This window comes from Peromyscus leucopus, chromosome 3 (genome assembly GCF_004664715.2).
Source record: "Peromyscus leucopus breed LL Stock chromosome 3, UCI_PerLeu_2.1, whole genome shotgun sequence".
NCBI classification, from domain to species: domain Eukaryota; kingdom Metazoa; phylum Chordata; class Mammalia; order Rodentia; family Cricetidae; genus Peromyscus; species Peromyscus leucopus.
Genome location: NC_051065.1, coordinates 75,175,412 through 75,196,957, shown reverse-complemented (window position 1 = coordinate 75,196,957; position 21,546 = coordinate 75,175,412). Strand labels below are relative to the sequence as shown.

The 21,546-nt window shown below is 38.2% G+C and overlaps 1 protein-coding gene and 1 non-coding gene across 2 annotated transcripts in view; one reads left to right on the top strand and one right to left on the bottom strand.

Annotated features, from left to right (window-relative positions):
• Avl9 (AVL9 cell migration associated) overlaps positions 1-21,546 on the bottom strand; it is a 47,572-nt gene that overhangs the window by 11,054 nt on the left and 14,972 nt on the right. Inside the window, exons 5-12 of the mRNA XM_028861525.2 lie at positions 20,976-21,065; positions 19,999-20,065; positions 18,906-18,946; positions 17,961-17,999; positions 13,120-13,189; positions 11,552-12,090; positions 2,570-2,704; positions 734-953 (exon numbers count right to left, since the gene is read on the bottom strand). Coding sequence (XP_028717358.1) covers positions 734-953; positions 2,570-2,704; positions 11,552-12,090; positions 13,120-13,189; positions 17,961-17,999; positions 18,906-18,946; positions 19,999-20,065; positions 20,976-21,065 — 1,201 coding nt within the window. The remainder of the gene's footprint in view (positions 1-733; positions 954-2,569; positions 2,705-11,551; positions 12,091-13,119; positions 13,190-17,960; positions 18,000-18,905; positions 18,947-19,998; positions 20,066-20,975; positions 21,066-21,546) is intronic.
• Positions 13,893-14,004, top strand: LOC114686847. The gene has a single exon (XR_003733623.1). It is a non-coding gene; the product is annotated as a U6 spliceosomal RNA (small nuclear RNA).

Here is a 21,546-nt window from a genome sequence, read left to right as displayed (position 1 = left end):
ATTACAAGAAAGTAAACTGTATGTTGCATATATCTCATTGTTATTTAAAAAAGTAATGTAATTTTTTAGTAATGACAACTGCAAAATATTCTGAAATCTACTTTTGTCTCAAGTCTACAAGTATTTGCCAGATTTGCAAAATAGAAAAGCTCACTGCAAAGCTCCACTTCTGGTTCATATTGTTTTCTAAGTAGAATGAAGTAGTTTTTACCAGAAAGGTATGTTTACCTGACCCATTTTAAGTGTTTCACAGGGAAAGTAATATTTTTTTTTAGAATGGGATAAAACTTTGAAGTCTTAATCATTCAGAATATGATTTGCAGTAATTCTTTTAAAAATATTTCTTCAGATAATTTGAAAATCTGTAAGCACATTATAAACAATTGCCAAATACTGGCATTTTCTGATACAAAATAATCAGCAGCCAAGCTGAAGTGAAAACAATCAGTATGTCTTAACACATGTTGATGTTTCTATCATAAAGGAGAGTAATGGTCAGAAAATATGCTTTAATAGACTCACTTTTGTAAAGACTACCCCAAACCATAAAACCAAAGTCCAAAACATGTAAAGAAACAGGTTTGGTAGGATAAAGTACTCAAAATGTCACAGTTGTTATGTCTGTATGAGTAACGGGTGATTTTCTACAACTCGTTTCTCGTGCAACTCAAAGCATCCATAAATATCAGAACATGGAAATTAATAGGAAGAAACGTGGCTGTGTGCTTCTTACCTAACTGCAGCGTAGCAGCCAGCAGAGCATGGATGTAGACTGCAAACTGGGCCCGGATCCATTCGTCACCTCCCTCCCAGCCTGTGCCATCCAGGAAGACATCATCCCTGTTCTCAGTCACATGCCTTACTAGGTAATCTGCGAACCTTAGATCTGCAGTGGTTGGGTTAAGCAGCTTCCTAAGTTCTGGATCATGGATCTGGATCAGTGCTTCTTCCACCTACAAGAGTACCCAGGTACAAGTCAGAGCTGGGACACTCACACAGATAATCACCCCACATCTTAAAAAGTAAACACTGGGGAACTGGAGTTCGAAATAAAGCAAAGGAGTAACAGTATTCTCAAAGATGTGTTTAAGAAAGAGGCAGGTTTTTACACTGAAGTTTCTATATACTTTCTCTATTTTTATTAAAAAAAAAAAAGCCATTTTTATTTTTAGAAAATATAGGTAGAAGAGGAAAGCTGACTCAGTGGTTCAGAGCACTTGCTGCTCTTGGAGAGGATCTGGGTTTGTTTCACAGCACCTACATGGTTGCTTATATCCATGAATAATTCCAGTTCTGGGGGATCTGGCACCCTTTCCTGACCTCCACAGGCACCAAGTATGTACACAGCATACATGTATACATATACACAAGCAAAAATAAGCACACATAATAAATAAGTCTTTAAAAAAAGAGTGACTTACAGAAAAGAAAACACATGTGCAAATATGACTTTGAACTATAAAAGTAATTCATGCTTTTTAAAATCTTTGGTAGTGTAAATACTTGGAGAAATAGAGATACATACACAATGAAATTTGCCCTTATATTAACACAGAAAACAAGCTTAGTTATAAGTCCTTTAAATTTTTCCATTTTGAGGGCATGAATACTTCAGAATATTTTAAATACATTTTTTTTTGTATTTAAAATGTATTTGTACATTTATGCACAAAAAACCTAACTTGCAAGGCTTTGTTTTATTTGTTAGCTGCTGGTGATTAAAGATCTTAGGCATAGTTAGCAACCTCCAACGATTAGTTTTAGAGTGAAATAATAAAACTTCTATCAAACAACTTCTGAACGTTAAAGCACTCTGGTGCTCTCACCCGTGCTCTCCATTATACTGTACACTCCTCCCCGCTTCAAATTTGGGATAATGATGTAACTTTTTGAATCTTGGATATTTCATTTGTTATATTTCAACCATTTCCCCATAAAATATGAACTTTCTCTCAGTAATTATAAAAACCTTAGTGAGTTAAAAATCCCAACGTTTTAAAATTGTGAAATTAAATGAATAATTAAAAAAATTTAAATATAGCTGGGCAGTGGTGGTGGCGCACACCTTTAATCCCAGCACTCAGGAGGCAGAGCCTGGCAGAGCTCTGTAAGTTGGAGGCCACCCTGGTCTACAGAGCAAGTTCCAGGACAGGCTCGAAAACTACACAGAGAAACCCTGTCTTGAAAAACAAAAATAAACAAAAACAAAACTGTAAATATATTGATAAGGTATCAAATATCTACTCTGAAATTCCTTAACATCAGGAATCTATTAAGCAGGATATATGTTTAAATTATTTTGAAAAAAAAATCCACATTTTAATAAGGCTTTGAGACGATAGGTTTGGTTTATTCAAGCTGGAATCCTTGCTCAAGCATTTACCAGGTGTTTGATAATGGAAGAGAGAAAAAAAAAAAACCCCAAACAAACAAAAAGTATATAATTACAATTACTGGCACACAGCCACGCTATTTCTTTATTAGTGCTGTTACTGCAGCTTCACAGTCATATTTGGGAAGGAGTAAGTGAGGCAGCGGGCCAAGTCCATGCACTCAGACATAAACGTACTTCCACAATGGCATCACTGAGGTGCTTCTGTTGTCGAAAAAGGATGTTAGTAGCTCCAGCCACAAATCCCCGGACGGTGACGTCAGAGAGAAGGTGATGCTGCTGCAGTGCCATGTAAGGCAAGCAGAGATATCCCTGTGGATTACAAGGGCAGCAGAAAACAACAGAACAGTAAACAAAACAGCCCCTTCTCCTTTTCAAGCCAAAAGCAGAAGAGCAAAGAGTAAAAGAAATGTCCAATCTTCCCGCCTGTCTAGTTCACCTAAAATAATATTCACAGAGGAATGTCTTGCCTTGACTGCAGTAAGTCCAGTTACTGATTTATTTGCTTCACAAATAATGGTCAAACCTCTCTGTAAGGCTGTCTTATCTGATCATTTTATTTTTAATTTAAATAAAGTCTGACTTTTTTTTAAATTTAAGAAATTAAAAGCATGACATGCACTGAAAAGTATGTTGTCTAATAGGAAGCAGTTAAGAATTTTATTTAAAACCTGCATCTGTACACAGCCACCAAGGTGCAATGAGAGAAGCAAAGCACCCCATTTCTTGTCCAATATGTCAAAAGGTTTGCCACAAACTAGTTAAAGCACAAGTTATACTGTCAGTGTTTGTGTTTAATTTCCATTTGAGATCGCACTGCTTAACATGAGAGTTAGATCACTAATCCTCAGCAGTCACTTAAGGCTGCAAACCAACCAAGCACAAGCAAGCCCGACCCCGCACAGTCCCGAGTTAAGGATGCGGTCAGGGATAATGCCTGTGCACAAAGGCAGGGGAGAGCTGCTGAATCTTAGGTGCAGCCCCGTGTTGTACATAAACCATCACACTCACTGAAGACTTATTCTGATTCAGAATCTTTTTCCTTCCTGTGAGTATTTTGACTGGGTTACTTACAAAGAACCTTGTCTTGAAAACACACACACACACACACACACACACACACACACACACACTTCCACACAGTAGCTTACCTACGTTTATCCTGAAGACATCCCTGCTCATCTACTGCTGTATTTTTAAGTTACTTAATACAGTACTGTTTATCGTAAATAGGATTCATAACTTCATGGAGTGATGTAAATTTCTAGCCATATAATGGAACATTCTAAAACCATAAAAAGTGATGGAGTTTAACTCTCAGGAATGTAATGTAGACGTGATCAAGAAAAAAATGGGCACAGACAGCTATTATTTGTTTAAAAGGAGTGGGGAAATCCGTGGGAAGGCCTTGCTGGTTAGAGGTTACAGTTTCTCATGGCCTGGCAGCTTTTTTACAAAGCTCAGTGACATGGGGACTCCCTTTCCCCCAAAGAGACTTCCTGTTCTCTACCTGCCCTTATCTGAAAGCTATGAAAGCTGTCTCTAAGCCTGCATGTCTGATTTATCTCTAGGGTGACCCTTGGCACAGTTTCCTGCTAGAACCCTCCCCTGCTGCACATATGGTAACTAAGACTTGTGCTAGGAGCTTGCTGTAGGACCCTGTTGCCATACATGAGGCCTTATGATAGGTCCATTCCACTTAATCCAAACTAGGATTTGTCCCCAGGCTCTCCAATCCTATATATTTCTTATATTCAGGAATAAAGCTGAGCAGATTCACTGAAGTCATCTCCCGGAAGGCTGTCTCCATCATACCCACAGCTGTCCAAAACAAACCCTGTTCCCTGCTTCTGATCCCTCCACCCTCGTGAACCAATGTGCCAACAATCTGGAGGAAGAAGCAGAACCACAAAAATCTATGCATAGATCCTTATGCCATAGAATACCACTAGAAGGAAACAAGACATTGGTAATGTTTGAGGCCATTACAGAAGGCAGATGGGTAGAAGGATGGGTTAGGAAACATTTCTTTTTGGTTCTAGTGGTTGAATTCTGGACTGTGTGTATGTCAGGCATGCATTCTACATCCTCTGTCCACAGTTTTATTACAGGTTCTTTGAATCTTTTTACTACTGAACTATGTGGAAATGTTACAAATTGGTACAACGTTTCAAAGAATTTAATATGGTGTCATTATTTTTCTTTTCATGATGTTCAATTTAGCTAAAATCTTTGGGAGGTACTAGAATATGGTTGCAGAAGAATATAGTCTTTTTCCAAAAAGCAAATTAAACTCACTCCTGGTTTCCCACTTATCTAGGACGACTTAACATCTGTATTTGAAACAATACCATATAGTGCTAAAACAAGACAAAAACAAACAAACAAACAAAAAAAAACAAAAACCACAGAACAATTATCACATATGATTAATATACACAACTATACATATTACAACAAATAAAAATCCCAAGCAAACATCATGAGATATATGCATATCCATATTTTCAGAAATAATCATAATAGCCAAGAGGTAGAGGCAATGAATGTATCTGCCAATGAGTGAGTGGAAGAAAAAAAGTAGGGTAGAATAATATAATGAAATAGTATTCATCTCCCCTTCAACTATCCATCCAAACACTAAAAAATATACTCTATATATTCAGTTACAAGTTGGGAAGTTAAGTGACTTTGTTTTTATACAGAGTCCTACTATCTTGGGCTGGTCTCAAATGCAGGATTCTGCTGCCTCAGCTACCAAAGTGCTGGGTCGCAGTCATATGCCACCATACATAGCTGAGATAATTAAATTTCATTATTTAATTTTTTTGTTTTAAATTGACAAATAGCAATTATAAGGAAGTAACTTCTAATAATAGTTTTTATGGTACCTCAACTGATTTTACTAAATGACTTATAACTGGAGAGAAAAGCTGACACATGAAATTAAACAGAAAAGGTTCCCAGTCCTTTCTAGAAAGCCAGCCCAACACTAACTATGCCAGAATGTGCCAAATTCCAGTGCAAAATCAGGGGGAAATAGAAGACCCTCAATATGGAATTTTCACACCCTAAAATATTTCTGTCTCTTTTTCAGCTCCTCTCACCCCCCTCAGAGTTCTTTGCTCATTGAGCTGCACAGCAGCAGAGCACGAGTTCACGGCATGATTTAAAATTTTTTCTACCACTTTCAGTATCCACAATTCACTTCCTATGACTCCATGGGTATCTGGCTTGATAGCTGCTTCTGGACTCATCATTTCCTCAGCCCTTCTGTTACTTCTGCATATTTCTTAAATCAGTTCTCAGGAAAAGGTGAGACAAACATTTGGCCATCTATTACCTCTGGGGTTTACATAATAAACTTGGACTGTAAGGCTGCCATGGCATCCTTCTTATCCAAGTTCAAATACTAAGAGCTGGGGAACTGGCTTAGCAGTTAAGAGCACAGGCTGTAGCCCAGTGGTTCCCAGCACTTGGGAGGCAGAGGAGGCGAATCTCTGAGTTCAAGGACAGCCTGGTCTATAGATGGAGTTACAGGACTACACAGGAAATCCCTGTCTCAAAAAACCACCACCACCACCACCACCACCACCACCACCACCAGCACAGGCTATTAGCAGGACCTACATGGTGGCTCACAACCCTTTGTCACCCAAGCTTTAGGGTATGTGACACCCTCTTCTGACCTGAGCAGGCACTGCATGTACCCATATACAAGCAGGCAAAAATCTTATACATATAAGAGAAAAATAAATTTAAAGTAAAAGAATTCCAGAAGGAAACAGCTTAAAGACAATCTGGTTTTAAGAGCATTTCATCTGGGGCTGGAGAGATTGCTCAGTGGTTAAGAGCACTGCCTGCTCTTCCAGAGGACCTGGGTTCAATTCCCAGCACCCACATGGCAGCTCATAACTAACTGTCTATAACTCCTGTTCCAGGGGAGTCAACACCCTCATACAAACATACATGCAGGCAAGACACCAATGTATATAAAATACAAGTAAGTAAATTTAAAAAAAAGAACATTTCATCTTCCAAAGTTACTGACAAAGGATCAGTATTTGTAGTTAGAAGTGTGATTTTTAGAAGTGTGGGTTTTACTCAACACACAATAAAAGATAAAAACAAGAAGAAAAAATGATTTACTTAGTATAGTAAAGTGGTGAGCCTATCACATATTCAGTACTGGCATAAAGCACATAAATCTATCAGCTAAACATGGTTTACTGACAAGATTTATATCACTTTAATTCACAAACTTGACCCTCAAAACCAAAATTTTTCTTTGCTTCATTTGCCTCCCGATAAAAAGTGCTCTGAAAGTTGCAGGAAATAAGGACAGTTAAAAAAAAATCCACAACCTGGGATTGAGAGCTGACTCACTGATGGACACCTGATGCTTTGCAGAGCACATGGGTTTGGTTCCCAGAACACTGACGGTAGGCCACAACTATCTATCACTCCACTTTCCAGGGATCTGCCACTCCTGGGACATCAGGACCACATGGCACACATACATTTATTTTCATAGTTAGGGTTTCTATTGCTGTGATAATATACCCTTACTAAAAGCAAGTTGGGAAAGAAAGGGTTTATTTCACCTTCCAGCTCTCAGGTCACACTCCATCACTGAGTGAAGGCAGGGCAGGAACCTGGAGGCACAAACTGAAGCAGAAACCTGGAGGCATGTTACTACTGACTTGTTCCCCAGGGCTAGCCCAGCCTGCTCTCTTATGTAACCTAGAACCATATGCCCCAGGGTGGAGCCACCCATAATGGGCCGAACTCTCTCCCATTAATGTTTATTCAAGAAAATGTCCTACAGACCTGCCCACAGGCCAATCTCATGGAGTTGTTTTCTCAATTAAGATTTCCTCTTCCCACATATGTCTAGGTTTGTGTCAAGTTGACAAAAACTAACCAGGACATTTGACCTCTTGTCAATTTGACACAAATACATCACCTAATCATAACCTTTTCTTTCTTGTTCATCCCCAAGATCTATTAATATCACAATATAAACAGAATATTTTAAAAAGTTCTTCAGTTTTTAAAATATTTCAATACTTTAAAAGTCCGGGTTTTCTTGAAAAGTTCAACATCTTTTAAAAGTTCAGTCTCGGGCTGGAGAGATGGCTCAGAGGTTAAGAGCACCAACTGCTCTTCCAAAGGTCCTGAGTTCAATTCCCAGCAACCACACAGTGGCTCACAACCATCTGTAATGAGATCTGGCGCCCTCTTCTATATACATAATAAATAAATAAATCTTTAAAAAAAAAAAAAGGTTCAGTCTCTAAAATATCTAAAGGCTCATAACTGTGGGTTCCTGTGGGGAGAAGGCAAGATAAGTGCTTTCTTATTCCAAGAGAAGAACAAAGGGACAGTCACAATCTAAACAAAGGAAAAACCAAAGTCCCACGATGTAAAGCTCGGTGTCAGACACTGGAACTCAATCTTCTGGGCTCCGAAGGGCTTGTGCAGTACCACTTCTCTGGCTCTGGCATCCAAAGCACATACAGTATGTTTCATAGACTCCCGATTGCTCCACTCCACAGCTGTCTTTGATGCTCACCACATGACTGGAATCTCCAAAATGCTGGTATTTCTTCTGCAAATGGCTTGCACCTTCATCAACAGCCTCTCTCCTACTCTCTTTGGGGACTCTGACTCAGTCATACGATGCTAAGTCTCAACTTCTCTCCACAACCTTGGGGCTTTAGTCTTGGGGCTTCTTTACCTGAGGCTGCACATTCACTAGTGGTTTCTCCTAGTTTCTTACCGTGCTAATCCCCAGTTACACTCCATGTCTCCTTCATGGTTTGAAAACCAGTACCATCTGGGAGATGCTTACACATTACCAAGTTTAGTAGCCAGCACAACAGCCTTGTTCCCTCTGGACCACAGCTTGTGTGCTGACCCTGAGGAAACATTTCCCAGATTTTTGCCTTGATGATGTCAGTCTCTTTTGGTTTTTTGTTTGTTTGCTTGAGAGAGGTTTTCTCTGTGTATCCCTGGCTGTCCTGGAACTTGCTCTGTAGACTAGGCTGGCCTTGAATTCAGAAATCCTACCTGTCTCTGCCTACCGAGGGCTGGGATTAAAGGCATGTGTCACTATGCTCAGCTCGATGTTGGTCTTTTTCTAATCACAGCTGATTCTTTAGCTCCAGCTGACCACTATAAACTGTCCCAGCAAAGCAAAGATTTCACTTGTTAACTGTAGTGGATTCTTCACCGCAGATGACCAGATCTACATTTCTTAACTCAAAATAACAAATGGCCCTGGTAGTCTTTAAGGGACTCTTCAAGCTTTCCTCTTAAACTTCACAAGCCAGGCCTCCATTGTTCATATTGCTCTCAATATTAATTTCTAAGGATCCCACAACAGTTTATTAACATCTGAACACCCAATAGCTTTTCTAGCACAAAGTTCCAAAGTCCTTCTATTATCCTCCCCAAAACATATTCAAGTCTGTCACAGCAAAATCCCATGAACCTCTACCAATTTCTGTATTAATTAGGGTTTCTACAGCAACTTGGAAAGGAAAGGGTTCATTTCACCTTACAAATCTTAGATCACAAACCATCACTGAGGGAAAGCTGGGCAAGAACCTGGAAGCAGAAACTGAAGCAGAAACCATGGTAGAATGATGCTTACTGGATTGTTACTCATGGCTTGTCCAGCCTACTTTCTTACACAACCCCAACCACTTGCCCAGGGATGGCATGCAAAGTGGGCTGGTCACATTAATCAATTATCAAGAAAATGCTCTTCAGACTTTCCCTACAGGACAACCTTACTTTTCAGTTAAGATTCCCTCATCCCAGATACATCTAGGTTTTTCTCAAGTTGACACAAACAAACAAACAACAACAACAAAAAACTACAACAAAAAACCCCAACCAGTACATGCAGGCAAAACATAAAAAATTAAAGTTATAATTTGTGGGCCATTTGTTATTTTGAGTTAAGAAACATAGATCTGGTCATCTGGGGTGAAGAATCCACTACAATTAACAAGAGGCCATTTAACAGAAATGGCTCATTTGTTAAAAGTATCTGCTGCTTAGCTTGATGAGCTCAGTCTGATTCCTGGGAACAACATAGAAAGAGATAAACATTTCTACAGTCTTCGTCTGATCTCTGTCTCTCTCATAAAATTTTTTTAAAAAAACAAAACACAATTTGTGACTACTTATTGAACTTAGTAATTCGTGAGGTATGAGTTTTCTCCCAAGATTCTGAGATTTCAGCTTTAAGACAACAATCTTAGTTTAATCAAGAAACTAATTAGGATAATTTTAGAATCCCAGAGAGGCCACAGAATAAGTAAAGATGGCATTCTCTGTTAACTCTTCAATACTGAGTCAAAACAACCACTTTTAGGAAGCTGAGTAACTCAGAATTTTCCATGAAGTATACAGCATAGAAAGACACACAACGTCAAGTCAACAGTGTCCACTCTAGTAGTTGCTTTTCTGTGGCTGTGGTAAAACACCATGACTAAGGCATTATGTCAGGAAGAGGGTTTGTGGCTTAGGTTTCCAGATGGATGAATGTTCATTATGGTGGGAAGGAGTGACATTATACGACAGCCCTGTGGTAGGAGCAGGAAGCTGAGAGCTTACATCTTTACTGGCAAGCAGGAAGCAGAGAGAATACACTGGAAATGGTGAGGCTTTTACTCTAAAAACCTACCCCAAGTAGCACCACCAACTGGGGACTAAGTGTTCAAATACCTGAGACTATGGGGACCATTTCTTGCTTAAACAACCACACTACAACTCCCTGTCACCTATGGGCTCACAGTCATATCATAATGCAAAAATGCATTTAGTCCAATTTTAAGTCAGCACAGATTTCCAGTGTCTCAACATTATTTAAAAGTCTAAGGTCTCTTATAAAATCTCAAGGGAATCTCTTAACTGTAACCCCTTGGAAAATCAAAACACAAATTATATACTTTTGACATACATTGGCACAGAATATGCATTACCATTCTAAAAAGGAGAAAAGGGGGCATAGTTAAGAAATACTGGACTAAAGCAAGACTGAAACCCAGCAGGGAAAACTTCAAATTCTGTAGCTCTATGTCTGATGTGTGGACTTTAATTTCAAAAGACTTAGGTGTCTCTGGCCCTCGAACTTTGCAGCCTGTAACATACACCTCTCTGTTTAGGCTGGTTCCACTCCCTATATGCAACTCTCCCTGGCAAATATCCTATGGCTCTGGCTCTCTAACAGCTTGGGGTCTACACTCCTAATCAGGCTTTCACAGTTTCATGCAGGCCACATGATACATGCTGTCTAGCCTCAGAAGCTCTCTAAAGCTGGGAGGAAGAATCCACGACCCTTCAGTTTTATATCCTTCATGCCTCTGAAGTCAGCACCTGTGGACATCATTGCCAAGTTTGGCTACCAGCTTGGGATGGACCCTGGCGCCTTAATTACATTAAGCAGCAGAGCTTTTTAAAAGCAGAAAAGACCTTAGGTGCAGAAGGACCCAACTGCTAATATTACAAATATACACCATGATACCTGAATTGAATCATTTGTCATAAAATGATGAAATAGTTTTGGAATATAATTACATACTAAATCATAGCAAAATGAAATATATAAAATATATATTCTTAATAAGTATAAATATGTATACTTAATAATAAGTAAGACATTTAAACAATTTTTCTGTCCTAAAATGGAAGCTTTTAGAATTATATTATTTCTTTTTCTAAGATAGTCTCTCTATGTTGTCTAAGTTGGCCTTAAATGTTTAGGTTCAAGTAGTTTCCTACCTAGTCTCCATCATAGCTGGGGCTACAGGCTATAAGCATAATATTTTAATACAAACTTTAAGTTCAGTCAGGATTGTGTAGACTTCTTATTTATGGACTTCAATTCATTCTTTGTTTTCAAAGAGAAGTCTGAGTAATCAAAAACAGACCTAATGCAGTGACTGCTGGCCTTATTACTCACTGGCTTCAGAACTCTTTCCCTCTGAGTTATTTCCCCATAGTTTTAAATATGATCACAGATCTAGCAGCACTATACATTCAGTATGTATTTTTCGGTTTTCAAGGATAATTTTTAGATCTAAAAATGTGTTCAAACAGTTAAAGTTACAATTAACATCCTCAATAAAGGATACTGCATTTTACCTTTGTAAAGATGGCCAGAGGCATGCCATATTGGTCCTCTTCCAAACCAGAAATGAGTCCTGGTATCAGGACCACCTGCCTGGTGTTAGCTTGAGGTTGTACAGTAATTGGAGGACTGTCTGAGGGCACAGATTCTTTCTGAAATAAGTTTGTTTGGTCTGACCCTATCTGTTCCCTTTCTTTCAAGGAGGAGTCCTCTAAAACACTAGGATCCAAAGTTTCCCAGTCACTTTCTGAAGACTCTGGAGACGGACGAGGTGGAGGTTTCAAATAGCAGACAGTGTCACTGGGTTCTTGTTCTCTGTTGTTGTTATCTTCTACTTGGAAGCAAGGCTGCTCCGTCTGGAGGACAGTGTCTCCTCCATGGTTTCCTGAAGTGATTTTCGTGACAGTTCCCAAGCTGGTGTTTGAAATGTCAGAAGTGGACTCAGAAATAAAATCATTTGCAGGGGGATTACTTTCCTGAAGCCCAACATCTTCAGACATACTCTTTCGGGGTCTATACTGAGAACAGTCACTGAGGCCATGTTCAATCATGCCTAAAATATAAAATATTGAAGAACAGCTTAGATTATAATAATATAGAAGAAAATAAGAGGTATATATTCTGTTTTATAGAGTAGAGATCTATAAATTTTTTTCATAAGCTATATTTGTACCTGTTTTAATAAAAATTTCTATTAAAAAAGGAAAGCTGGGTGTGGTAGCACATGAATTAATACCAGCACTTGTTAGGCATAGGAAGGTAGATCTCTGAGTCTGAGGCCAGCCTGGTCTACAAAGTGGGTTCTAACACAATAAGGACTACATAGAGAAATTCTATTTTGTGGGGAGAAAAAGTTAAGATGGGAGATGGCAAGAGTAAGGATGTTTGCCATCAAATCTGAACACCTGGGTTCAATACCACAACACACACACACACACAGTGGAAGAAGGGAACACTCTCATAAGCTGTCCTCAGGTCACCAGCATGCCATAGCTTATCAACAACCCCCTCCACATAATAAAGGCTAAAAACATAAAATAAAGAAACACAGGCTTATTGCAGGATAGTTGATCACACTGTGTGAAGATGTGTTACTGTTTTACCTCACCTGCCTAAGGCACCTTCTGATTGGTTTAATAAAGAGCTGAATGGCCAACAGCTAGGCAGAAGAAGATAGGTGGGACTTCCAGGCAAAGCTAGGAACTCTGGGAAGTATCTGAGAATTAGGGGATTTGTCAGTGAGATGCAGAGAAAGTTGGACATATGGTACTGAGAGAGGTAGTTGAATGATGTGGCAGATGTAGATGAATATAAACAGGTTAATTTAAGTTTTAAGAGCTAGTTGGGAACAAGCCTAAGCTAAGGTCAAGCTTTCATAATTAATAATAAGTCTCTGTGTCATTACTCAGGAGCTGGCAGTCCAAAGAAAGACTTGCTACATTGGCTAAAGGAAAAAAACCTATTACTCAAAGAAAAATTAAACAGAAATGTTAACCCTACTAGTTTATTTTTGTATACTTTTATTACTAAAAGTCTAAACTCCAATAACATTAAACGAAAGTAGTTATGGCTATCCTCTTACCTGGAAAAAGGGATAACACGGTCATTAGTGCACCCACCAATCTATTCACTGGAGAAATGTAAAAAAGAACCTGAAATGGATTCAAATAAAATTAAATGAGAAAATTCATGAGACTGTAATAATAATAAAGGAAGAATTCTTTGCATATGAATAATACTTAAAAAAAAACCAACACCACCCATGAGTCATGATTTAAAACAACAATAACAAATTAGCTTTCCCAACTACCAAAATTCAGGAAATTTGAGGTCTGGTGATGATTCAAAGGATAAAGGTGTCTACCAAGCTTGATGACTTTAGTTCAATCTGTGTGTCCTACACTGTAGAAACTGTCCACTGAACTTTACACACACACACACACACACACACACACACACACACAATGAGTTAACTAGACTTTGGGTTTGGTTAATTTCATAATTAAAAAAAATTTTTAAGTTCTTTATAATAAGGTTTTAATAAATAAAAAAATGTAATTATAAAAATACTGCCAACAGACACTGAAATGATCATGGTAGATTGTTGGGCAACAGAATATTTATAATATGTTAGATTGACTGTCCCACAAATTATTGGCTAAGGTAGTTTGTCACCTTAACCAAATGATCAAATTTCATATTATCAAGAACAGTACAGTTGTGTCATATTCTGAGGTAATGTCATTACTAATTTATCATCTTGCTAAAAATGCTTAAAATGTTTAATCTGAAACTAACCACAAGAAAACAATCACAAATTTAATTCTATAATACTTGACTAGATTCTTTTAAAAAGTGCCAAACTCACTTCAGCAGCACAGATAGTAAATTTGGAAGTATACAGAGAAGATAAGCATATCCCCTGTGCAAAGATGACATGCAAATTCATGAAGTACTCCATAGTTTAAAAAAGTGTCAATCATAAGGACTAGAATTCAGGTTCCAATGTCCATGTAACAAGCTGGGCAGCACCCTTTGCATGCTATAAAACCAGCTCTGAAGCAGGCTGAGCCTAGGGGATTGCTGAGGCTTGCTGGCTTCCTGTATAGCTGAAGAAATACAAGTCCCAGGTTAACAGAAACCATAACCCAAAATGAATAGGTTGATTGATTGATGAGGATAGCCCCAAAACCCTGTTAGTCTCAGCATGCAGGAAAAGGTGCTCCTAATTGTACATACACCCCCACAGACATATATAATAGATACACAATCAGTTAAAAAGTGCAAGTCATGCCGGGCGGTGGTGGCGCACGCCTTTAATCCCAGCACTCGGGAGGCAGAGTCAGGCGGATCTCTGTGAGTTCGAGGCCAGCCTGGGCTACCAAGTGAGTCCCAGGAAAGGCGCAAAGCTACACAGAGAAACCCTGTCTCGAAAAACCAAAAAAAAAAAAAAAAAAAAAAAAAAAGTGCAAGTCATGAAATTCAGGAGGAAATGGGGGAAAGAGGCCAGACTGGGGAGATGGCCCAGTGTTTAAGAAAATACATTACTTTAGCAGAGGACCTGAGTTAGGTTCCCAGCACCCACATCACCCAGTTCACAAATGCCTGTAATTCCAGTTCCAAAGGATCCAAAGTTCTTTTTTGATTCTTGAGTGTACCTGTACTCATACATATAGACACATGCCCACATATACACAGTTAAAAATGAAATAGATCTAAAAAAAAAAATAAACAAAAGAGTATGAGGTGATGGAACAATTTGATTTGGAGTTAGATATGCTACCAATGAGCCATGAGGTCTCCTAATAGAATAATTTGAGACTAGAGGGAGTTAGAAAGGTAATAAGGGATTCCTGACTGGTTCCTAAATAAAAAAACAAAAAAAAAAAAACAAAAAAAAAAAACCAACTGATTATACATTTTATCTGTAACAGTTAATATGGATCCCCTCAGTCATTTATTATCTTTCTATAAACATATTGAAAACTCTGTTCCTTACCACCATTCTTTACAATTGCAATTTTTTTTATATATATATTGTATTGTTTATTATGTATACAATGTTCTGCCTGCATGTATGTCTACAGGCTAGAAGAGGGCACCAGATATCATTACAGATGGTTGTGAGCCACCATGTGGTTGCTGGGAATTGAACTCAGGACCTCTGGAAGAACAGTCGGTGCTCTTAACCTCTGAGCCATCTCTCCAGCCCACAATTGCAATTTTTATAGAAGATAAATTACTAAGAGACTGATGGGATAGGCCAGAGATACCAGAGAAATAAATGCAAAGGCTACAGTGCAACAGAAACAACAACATTTAGAGTGTGAATTGTCAGGTAGTTACTATGTAGTCCAGGCTGGTCTGGAACCTGCCACCATCCTGAGATTACAAGCGTGTGATACTGTCTTCTGACTTTTTTTTTTTCAATACATCACTAGAATTTTTAAAAATTAAATTTTTATTTTATGTGTGTTTTGCCTGCCTGTATATCTGTGAACAATGCATGTGCCTGTGCTTGGTGAAAGGCCAGAAGAGGATCAGATCCCCTGCTACTGGAGTTATAGACGGTTATGAGCCACCATGTAGGGGTACTGGGAATCAAACCCAGTGACTCACTGTGGAAGAACAGCCAGTGTTCTTCTAACTCTAGCCCCTAGACCTGGGTTTTTAAACTTTATTTTGTGTTCATGTTTATAGGTGTTCTTGCACACGTCTAAATGTCTGTGGAGGATGGAATGCAACAATGAGTATCTTTTCCAATTCTTCTCTATGTTATTATGTTTTGAGACAAAGTCTCTCACTAAATCTGGAATTAACAGCTGGCCAGATGAGCTAGCCAGTAAGCCAGCAAGCCTTCAATCTCCACCTCTCCAGTGCAGGGATCAGGGAGCATGCTACTGTGCCAGCTTTCACATGGTGCTGAACTCAGGTGCTTACACTTACATGGCAAGCACTTTACTGACTGAGCCATTTCTCCAACCACTAATGTCCTATTTAGAATAAAAATCCACTCTCTAAAGTCCCCACAATGACATTTAATAGTTCCAATAACAAAAAATTTCTCTATTTCACATAGTATAAGTACATTCTTTATGGACAAATCTAATTAAAATTTTAAGGAATTAAAAGAAGAAATCAGCTATCAAGGACATTATTATAGCTAGGAGTCATGCTGTATTCTTATAATCCCAGGATTCAGAGTTTAGAGGTAGGAGGATTATGAATTTTCAAGCAGCCTGGGCCACATTCAAATCTTGTTCAAAAAAAAAAAAGAGAAGAGAAAAGAACATAACATGTAGGGAAACTTAAAACCGTCTGTGTATTATATTCTCTTGCCATGTTTCAGTGAATCTGTATCTGCTTATAAAACTAGGATCACAGGGGCTAGAGAAATAGCCCAGTGATTAAGAACACTCCCTGCTTTTGCTGATAAACCAGGTTCAGTCTGCAGCACCCACATGGCAGCTCACAATCATCTGTAACTCCAGAGGATCTATGTCTTCTTCTGGTCTCTGTAGGGCACCAGGCACACGTGTATTGCACATACACACACACAGGCAAAACACTCATAAAATAAATAAAATGTAAAAACTGGATTACAGTCTTATGGTTGGATAACTTTTAACCTAATATGCTATGAAACATCTTGACAATAAAAAGTATTGGGGGATTTTTATTGTTTGGAGTTACATGCAACACACAATAGTTAGCTACCCATTTTAAGTGATTCTGTGATGGACTCTTTCAGGTAGTTTTGCATCCAAATCAGGTTAATTCTGAAAAAGAAATCCCTAACAGGAGAATTATTGGGGCAAAGGAATAATTGGCTTAAGGTCATGAGCCATAGCAAGCATAGTGCCTAACTAATCCCTTAACATCCTTTCTACCTTATTTGCACTGAATGCAGTCAACATGGGATATAAAACTGGTTTATTACAGGGCTGGCTTCTGATTAGTCTAAACCAGAATTTCAGAAAACTTTTTCTATAAAGGGTTAGACACATTTGCTTTGTGGGCCATATGGTCTCTCACAACTACTCAACTCTGCTCCTACAGGATAGAAACAGCCACATACAATAAGCAAATATTAGGGATGCCTGTTTTCCTACTTAAGAACAACTGCTGCTCTTGCAAAAGACCTGAGTTCAATTCCTAGCACTCCCATTAGGTACCCTGTAACTACAGCTACAGAGTATCTCATGCCCTGCATGTGGCTTCCACAGACACACACATAAACATAAATACACTCATATAAATACAAATAAAATAAGCCTTAAAAACAACAAACTTCTATAAAAGTGGTAAGCTAGAATTGGCTATGAGGCCTAGTTCACAGACCTGAGGTTTACAATGGTTACGGCAATTCCAAATTCAATCTCTTTATAGTAGAGAGTGGTTTGGAACCCAAGTTTAAGCCAATTAGCATAGGCAGGCTTTTGGTCACAATTCTGAATCTAGTGGTGGGCATACTGCCTGATGGGCCCAAACAAACTGAAAGAAAAAATTCATATTCGGTGGTTTGAGAAGTGGGTATTATGTCTGAGGAAGCAAATAGTAAAATTACTGTTGGTAGTTTCTTGTATACAAGAGAGATCAGCTCTGGGTAAAATTAACTGGACTATAGGACAAAGAGAACACCCAAGGTTGTGATACCCTGGAAGCACCAAGTTTGACTGAGCCAACACATTTCCTTTTTTATTTAAGTTAGTTTAAAATCAAACTGCCTCCAAAAAAAGAACACAAACTTGTATGCTTATGACAGGAAAGAAAAGAATTTTGTGATTTGATAGACATTTGATAGATCATTTGATAGACAAAATGTCTTAATACTTAATCATTAATTCCAGTGTTACATAACATGTAAGCAATGTCAATAAAAGATAAAGCATCTGTTCTTCCTTTTATCCTTCTATATCTCACCTTTTTTTCCAGAAGAATTAGCTTAAACAGGATCAAGACCTGAAGAAGGAAAAAGAAATGCTGTGTTAAAATAAGAAATCAATTGCTATTTTCTTTTCTGAAATATAAACATGTTATATAATATTAAATAATTATAGTACTTAAGATATATGAGAAATTAGGAACTTGAATTGAGAAATTAAGTATTACCTATGTCCTCTAGAAATATGAGAATCATATAACCTTTAATTGAAATAGTTTTTTTTTTTTTTTGGAAGGAGTAGTGTTATCTTTGCTTGAAAAATTTCAAGCTTCTGAAAAGGCAGAGATTTGAGGCTGGGGAGTGACTCAGTTCATAACATGCATGCCTACTGTGTATGACAGCCCTGAATTCAGATTCCCAGAACCATTTAAGCTATGCATGGTGGTGCACACTTGTGATCTCAGCACTCAGAGGTGGAAGCAGAAGTATCAGAAATTCATGGTCATCCTTAGCTACAGAGTGAGTTCAGGCTAGTCTGGGATATATAGCATTTACATGGATAGTCAATAAAGGTTTGGTAAATAAATAACAAATGTGTGTATTCCTAGACAACATATACTTTAACAATAAAGATTATAATTTCTGGCACCAAAAATCACAACAAAATAAAAAATAATTTATATAGAAAAATGTTCCACTTTCAGGGAACAACATTTTTTTCTACCTACTAAGTGAGATTGCAAAGACTGCAGAACGAAGGAATCAAAAGCAAACCCTATCCAGCAAGAGGTACTCCCAGACTTTTACCACACAAATACTCCTGACATCTCCAGCTCTGTGTGGTTACGAAGCTGTCTTAGAAGAGCAAAACCACAATTATGCCATCAGCTGATTGTGATGCTGCCTTGAGTTCACAGGAAAAGGAACCCAAGAACAGCCTTTCCCATTTCAGTACATCGCAAGTTGAAGGATATCTATCACACCTTGTGTCGAAAATGAAGAACAAGATCTCGAGGAGACAGACCTGCAATGTAAACAAGAGAGCTAAATGCGAAAGGAAGAGAATATCTAAAAAAGCAAATGAGAATATATAAATATTCAAACATTTATGTAATAGTTGGTGAAATACATATATACTCAGAAAGAGTACTGTTTAACAGAATCTTCCCCAAGGATGAAAATGTTTAAAATATGCCCTGTCAGACACATTAGCCACTGAGCACTTCAAATGTGGCTTTTAAATTTTATTAACTGCAATATAAATACACATATCTATACACTATTAGTGAATACTGTTTTAAACACTGGGTTTAACACTTCTTCTATTCTACAAACATAAACCACAGAAGTTTAAAAATCATTAAGCTTACACCATAGTGGCAGCCAGTCATTTAAACATGACTTCTGGTCACTGTATTACATATACTATTATTTCTGAATCACACTCTTTTCCAATCATCCATCTCAAACACCACAGTAAAAGAGAAAACAATTTATAAATACATTCTCAGAACAGGACTATCTAGCTGACTTTCTGTTTAAGACTGCACTAGTATTGGCTACTTCACATTGAAATGGAAACTGAGGAAACACACATCACCACAGCATTACAACTCTATTTCCCACAAAAGAATATTTATTGAGTACCTCAGGTAACAACGGATGTTTTGAGCTGTCAAAATAGTGTACATTTAACAAATCCCCAAGTTGAAGAATCTCAGTCAAGAGCTAAGCAGCACCCCACCCCCATCCTACTGGTAGTTACACTGATCAGCATTAACAGAAAGAAGTTCAGTACTATTCAAAGAGCTGAAACTCACCTGTGCAATACCTGTAACTGTCACTACCAGCATAAGCTAATGATCAATATTGTATGAATGCTAGCTAAGAGGGTATTTAAGGAAGAAGTAAATTTAAGAACTTAGATACCATACAAAGATTGTGTAAATAATTATTTGTATAATATTCAATGAAATGCACATATGCTTGACAGTTCTGATCATGACCAGTTACATGCAACCCAGTTTGGCCACAGCCAACTTTGAGGACATAGCTTCTGACCTACAAGTTACTTACCAAGATACACCTGCGATCCTTCCAATGAGGCCCCTCCTAAGGAACTGTTCATATGCTCATAGAGCTCCTGCGGAATGCAGACCGAATTTAGAACCTTTCATTGTCACTTTAGACACTAAGCTCCTAGAAATACGACGATCAGAAAAGGATTGTGTAGGTTATTCTGCCACGTACTAAATTAAGCAACCATTGTCTCTGAAACCTACTAGTTTGGGGCACTCAACTCATTCCTTCTCTTGTAGACATGAACAATATCAGGAGAATACTGAGCAAAAAGAACAAAAAGCTACGCAGGATACTCCTTTTTTGATCCATTCCAGAGCTTTAAGAGTGGTATGAATTACCTTCCCCCTGCCTCCTCACTAAAATCCTAACTATCCCAACTTTACCCAGGCCCAGGACAGATCCAGAACTCTATACTAATGCCAGTCTTGAGAAAAATATGCTATCCTTCTTCAATGAAATACCAGGAACTAGAAGCTAGATACTCAAATTTATAGACACAATGCTATAGCAAAACACTACTCCTTGTAAGAGGCATTGATACTAATTGTTGACAGTCACTCCCTCCTCAAGGACAGTTTGAGTTTAGTACTTGGGTAGATCTCACTAGAATATCAATGGTTAATGCAAATATATTTTAAATAAAGATTTATTTTAAATTTATTTATTTATTTTAAAGATGAATTTAAATTTTTTTACTAATGTACATGTGTGTCCCCTAAGGAAGCCAAAGAAGATATCAGATCCCTAGGTGGTTGTGAGCCACCATGTGGGTGCTGGGAACCAAATCTGGTTCCTCTACAAGAGCAGCAAGTGCTCTTAAGCACTGAACCATCTCCTCAGGCCCAAGCAAATGGACTTTCACACCATGTTTTCTTAAACTATCAAGAACTGTCCTTCACAGTACTACTACAAGAGCTACTTGATTCATTAAGCTACCTTCCACCAAACATATTTGTAAGGAAATTAGTTACCTTTAGAATAGAAATTTGGGAAAAATCTTTCTCTTCAAAATATGCATGTGTAATGAGTTGCAATTTTGCTTGAAGTAAGCCATAAAGAGGCTAAAGAAAAAAAGAAACCATCATTAGGTTGATCATAGTAAACAAAAGGAACCAACAAATCCCTACAACCTTGTAATGTGAAGATATCAGGGAGGAAAGTTAGTAATACCAACTGCAGGACCCACACACATAGCTGGAAGCTGTTAGATCACAGTCTCACTCTTCGGCAAGGTGGTGAGTCAGGCTACGACTCTGGGCCTGGCTCCATCTTTCAGCTGCTTAATTAGGGGCCCTTAACCGCTCCATGCCTCCTCACCAAGCTGACCCTGTACACAAAAAGGTACAACTTCTATGGCTGTGTTAAGGATTAAATAATAGGTAAAGCACTTAACAGAGTCTCTGGCACATAACAAGAATGTCAATAGCTACTGCCTTTCATTCTGTTGTGGTAATATCTAATCATCCTCAAACAGCCTGGTTCTTACACCAAGTTGATCACTTGGTTTGATTTAAGTTTACATCCTTTCTTTCCTGTTATCTG